This window comes from Poecilia latipinna, unplaced genomic scaffold (assembly GCF_001443285.1).
Source record: "Poecilia latipinna isolate Pla-1442-1.1 unplaced genomic scaffold, P_latipinna-1.0 Scaffold369, whole genome shotgun sequence".
In the NCBI taxonomy this organism is placed as follows: domain Eukaryota; kingdom Metazoa; phylum Chordata; class Actinopteri; order Cyprinodontiformes; family Poeciliidae; genus Poecilia; species Poecilia latipinna.
This window is the reverse complement of record NW_015112985.1, coordinates 277,454-282,762: the sequence shown is the minus strand read 5'-3', so window position 1 is coordinate 282,762 and position 5,309 is coordinate 277,454. Positions and strand designations below refer to the sequence as shown.

The 5,309-nt window shown below is 36.4% G+C and overlaps 1 protein-coding gene and 1 long non-coding RNA gene across 2 annotated transcripts in view; both read left to right on the top strand.

Moving 5' to 3' along the window:
- Positions 1-93, top strand: part of LOC106949877 (uncharacterized) — a 5,632-nt gene extending 5,539 nt beyond the window's left edge. The window contains exon 7 of the mRNA XM_015036417.1: positions 85-93. Coding sequence (XP_014891903.1) covers positions 85-93 — 9 coding nt within the window. The remainder of the gene's footprint in view (positions 1-84) is intronic.
- Positions 94-2,488: 2,395 nt separating this feature from the next.
- LOC106949904 (uncharacterized) lies at positions 2,489-5,282 on the top strand. The gene is made up of 4 exons (XR_001425494.1): positions 2,489-2,922; positions 3,199-3,272; positions 3,620-3,797; positions 4,019-5,282. It is a non-coding gene; the product is annotated as an uncharacterized LOC106949904 (long non-coding RNA).
- The last annotated feature ends 27 nt before the right edge of the window (positions 5,283-5,309 follow it).

Sequence of the window (5,309 nt, the reverse complement as noted above, 5' to 3'; positions counted from 1 at the left end):
TGATATTTTATGGAGTTACTTTTTAATCTGTATGATTTGAGTCAAACGTTTCCTGTAGTTTGCTGAACTTTTGACTCCTGACAGAGCTGGTGAAACACTTATTAATTCAAAGATAACTTTAAAATTCTCTCTTATTTTTATGGCATTTAGCAAAGTGGAACGTCTTTTATAATCATATGTAAATCTCTGCGTTCAAACTATACATATATTTCAGTCAGCAGTCTTTTTTTTATCATTTTTTTAAAGTCATAACATTTTTGTGTCAGAAATATGTTTAATTAATTTAAACATAAATGTCGATTTTCTTTTTTAATTGCAAACTTTGGCCATCAAACTTGGTGTAAATAAGCACTTTGTATGTTTATCCCTCCATGTGAAATAATCAGTTTTTATTCATAATGATTCAAACTAGTTTCACGACGATGATGAACTGAGGTCTATGTGTTTCTTTCTTTGGCGATTTTTGTTGTTGCCTTGTTGTGTCTCAATAAATAATAAAAAAAGTAAACTTGTCATTCCTTCAAATGCTGTCGAAAACCCTCCAACTGATTGCATTTAATAAAAATATGAAAGTGCTCCCGTTTTGCTATGAGCAGCTAGAGAGCAGCAAAGTCTGCTTCAGTTCAGAAAATGTTTTGACATTTCAGAAGGATTGAGAAACAGGGAATCAGTGCTGACTAGGAGGTTTAAGTTTTACCTAAATATCATGATTTTCCATGAAAAGCAAAAGCAGAGCTATAGAGGGTTGCAACTGAGATAGAAAAAAGAAAATCTGTTTGCAGGGTTTTTTCTGACCACTGACCAATCTGATATTTTACAAGGCAGCATTATCGGAGATCCTTCCTCCCTGCGGCCGATGACTCTGTAACCATCTCTACTCATGCTAATCTCTAGAAGTTGTTCACCTCCTTGACATTGTTAGCAGTTTTTTATCTTCTAGGAAATAGCCTGGTTATTTTTGCACCAATTTCTTTGTCACTTGCACATTTCGGACAATCAGTTTTAAGGCGTGAAAACCACAAAACTTTTCACTTTTTCTCAATGTTTATTTTACCATAAAATAGGCTTTTCTTTTCCAAAACCTTAATCGAATTGCAACCACTAAGTGGTTAATGAGGAGGATGATTGAAATGTTTTTTGTTTTAATCTTTTGCACCGAGGGAAGAATTTATGTCACCCCACAGGAAGTGGTTAGAAACAGGCAATGGAAATAGACCTAAAGTCGTGTTTTGAAGTGTTACCAGCTTTTCTAATGAGTTCTGAGTGCAGATTGACAGCAGTTTGAAATAAACAGACTTACCTTTCTGACAATTTTTATTCTGTTGAGAAGATGATCTCATTATTAGCCTGTTGGACTGTAATTTTTGGTGCCGCTCTGTTTGTTTTTACTGCTTTCAAATTGTGGCGTTGAGGACCGCTTCCGCTCAAAACCTAGAGCTGGTGCATGTAAAATTGTTGCGGCAGGAAATGTCCTTGATGATGACAAGTTGTTCTTTTCAGTCGAATGTGAGGAGGAGGACGATGAAGATGGCATCGGCCTCCGTGGTGGGTGTGTTTCTGCTCTGCTGCTCCGCCGTCGCCTCCCAAGGTACCAAATCTGTTCTGTAAATTTTATTCATTCAAATGATCAAAGCTTCCATAATAGAAAATGTTTTGACTTTAAAAGTAGTTTTTATACTAAGTAGTTCATATTCCGACTTTTGTGTGTAAACTTCGTCCATGCTCCTATAATTAATCTGACTTGTGTGTATTTTTAGACTTTAATGGAAATTTGATCCAACATTTACCTCTATTAAGACTTTTCTAGTGTAGAACTGACTGCATTGAGTTGTTTTTGTGTGTTGTGTATTGGTGGACTACAAGGTGATTCATGTCTGCCATCTTTAAAACGTCCATCTTCTAGGAAGCCTGCATTTTCTCTCTATTCTTTCTGATCCAAAAGTTGTGATAAGTTTGTTGCTGTGGGCGGAAGCTTCAACGCTCCTCTGGATAACAAAGGAAAATCTTTTGACACTCTTAAGTGGAAATTTGATGACACCGTAATATTTCATAAAAGACTAAAGCACACTGGGAGTGTGTGCCGCTCAGTTTCTGTGGTCAGGGCAGAGAAAACAGGTTGCAAGACACATCATCCAACAGCGGCGAGACGCTGAAACAAAAGATTCAATGCAGAAAGCTGCAGAGTTTCATTTTGACTCGAGGGCTTTGAATCCCAGGTAAACACTAAATGAAGGGAGTGCAAGAAATATTAGTGTAGCTCCATTTTCTCCACCCTGTGCATCAGAAAAGTATTGACACCTTCAGAACCTTTTTCGTTTAAAACGGGCAAGCTTGAATGTATGTTAACAAGAACTTAGACCTATAGACTTGCCACAGAGCTGTAATAAATAGGTAACACCAAACAATGAGGCAGAAAGAGATTATTGTATTCTGGTGATAGAACCAGGTTCTGGAATGGGTCTGGATTCTCATGGTTATTCTCAAAGACTACCTGCATTCAGTCATTAAAAAAAAAGCTCCAGCAACCTCTCTTTCAGGCTTAGAAGGCCATGAGGTCATTGTTGTCTGTTGTCCATAAAGTCTCCATCTTCTCTTAACCCTGCTCTTCTTCTGCTTCCTTTTCTTTCTGATCCAAAGTTTGTGACGACTATGCTGCAACGGGTCGAAGCTTCAGTGTTCGTCTGGGATACACAAAGAAACCGACTGATAAGCTGAAGTGGAAGTTTAATGACGCTGTAATATGTATTGTAAAATCAACAACAGAGAAACTTACTTGTAACAATAACAATTATGGCATTAATGATGATGGATCCCTCAAACTGATTAATCTGAAGAAGGACCAAGAAGGATTTTACACCTCTGAGGTTCACGATAGCAATGGAAAAGAACAGCACATAAAGACAACACACTTATGTATACAAGGTAGGTACAAAATATTGCATGTGTTTTTATAGTTCACTAAACATTACTATTTATATTTGACAGCCCCTAAGGGATCTTCTTTTTAATTTCCTCATTGAAAATGTCAAAATATTAAGAATTAAGTTGATGTCTTCTTATGAAACTGAGTTTATTGTTTTGATCCACTGGAAGAGCTTAAACATGAACAGAACTTCAGCAGCTCACCGGTTTCTTTGTAATATCTTTCATATTCCCTCAATAACATCTGGTATTTTTGGCCCAATAAAACCTTCTCAGATCCTGTGAAGAAGCCTAAAGTGGAAGCAACATGTAAAGAAGCAAACGTGATGTTTAAATGCATTCCTGATAAGGTAAGTTCTTGTTTTGCCTCTTTAAAAATCCAAAAAGACTAAATGCTAACTCTGTTTTCTAAAGTTCTTATTCACATGTCCTCTTCCAGTTTTTCAATCATAAATGATCTGCTAAACCAGCTCTTTCCTTCTCATATGGCCCTGTCAAAGTGAAAGCAACCGCATACTATTAAGATATGATGCATTTTGATCCTTTGAGATTTGCGTTAAATGTCTGTTGTGTGACTTTAAAAAAAAATTATGTCATTTTATATTGTTCTGAACAGTCCCACTCTATTTTTTCTATGTTTTTCTTGAGCTTTTTTCTTGAACTTTCCAATCAGTCTTTGATTCTTATTTTCCTTTAGACATCCAAGAATGAAATCAAAAAGTACGAATGGCTTCAGAACAATGCTCAGATAAAGAAAACGGACTCGGCTTTTACATTGACAGCTGCAGAAACTAAAGACATCAAATTTGCTTGCAACGTTTCCAATGAAGTCAGTTTTGAAGTCAGTGATCCTGTCACTCATGATTGTGCTACAAGTAAGTATGTTTTGGTTACCATGGCTAAAAGCTACTGTTACTCAATGTGCTCCAGCTAATAACTACTACCTAAAACAAAATGAAGAACAGATTTTTTTTTCACTACAGGTTGTGTAGATTAGAAGTGCTCAGTAGTAAATAATGTCTATAGAAAAAATGTTTTTTATTGCTGGTCATCAGAAGAACTTTTGTTTTCTCTTTTGTTTTTGAAGGTGTCCCAGGTGTCCCAGGTCTCCCAGATGAATTGTGGGGAATAAGTATCTGTGTTTTTATAGGTGGTGGAGGAGGTACGTTTTCAGATTCCTTTAACATCAGTTACTAAGTTACTGCACTACATTGTAGAGATGCTGCACATCTTGTGAAGATATGTAAAAGCTGAATTCATATTCATTTAATTATTTATTTAGTTATTTTCATCGAAGCAGGATAATGTTACACTGAGAAATACTAAAAATATAGACTTCAAATGCAAAATCTAATTAATTTGTACAGATTTGTTGAAGCTTAATGTATCAAGACGATGTTGGTCATGAAGGAAAGTTTTTTGGGGTTTTTTTTGCTTTGTTTGTTCGTTGAACCATTTCTGTGTTGATTTGGCCCTAAAAATAACACTTGTGCTATAATGTTTCTAGTTTTTGTTCTTCTGCTGACCGTCACCGTTACTGAGTGCTGTGTCCGAGTTAAAAGGAAAAGGAAGAAACAACTGAAGAGTAACGTGTTATTTCACTTTATTAATCATTTGTTCATAAGAACTTTGTAGATTAAAGGAGAATTTATTAGAATAATCTGAAATTATCTTAAAGATCTATAAAGAAATAAGTTACAATCATAACTGTGAGAAACGATGGTTGTCCTCTGACTTCCTGTCAGGATTAAAATAATTTCCTCACTGAGACTACGTCACAAATAACTGGCTAAATATTTGGCTTTGAGTCCTAATTTCTGCCTCTCTAATCACTGACCAGATGATGAGGAGCTTCCTTTGAAGCGGACCGACACCGAGCAGCCGTCATCATCGCCGTCTTCCTCCTCTTCCTAAACATCGTCCTCCTCATCACCACCAGCCATGAGCCAAACGATGTTTCTATACGCTCAGCTGGTGCTGGACAAACATCTGTACATCAGTGAAAGCATCTCTGCATTGGGTGGTGAAAAATGAAGACTCATAAAGACAGATTTTACATGGGATTGTGGGCGGAGCTCCAGCGCTGCATAGACATGTGTTTTATTTTTCTCTCACCGATTTGATGAATGCCATTTTGCGAAAATAAAAACAGAATTTGTTGCTTCAATCAGCTCAAATGTTTCATTTTAGCAGCTGCTCTGACCAGAAACTCAAGATGGCTCTAAATCTGATAAAGCAGAGTCTCTGACAAGACAGGTGTGAGCTGTTGTTACAGGAAATGTTTTCACCTGAGAACATTTGCACTTTCTAAATATTTTGCAATTAAAAATGTTTTGACTTTTCTTTTTGCTACAAGCTCAAACTTGAATTTCATTGCAGCTGCACCG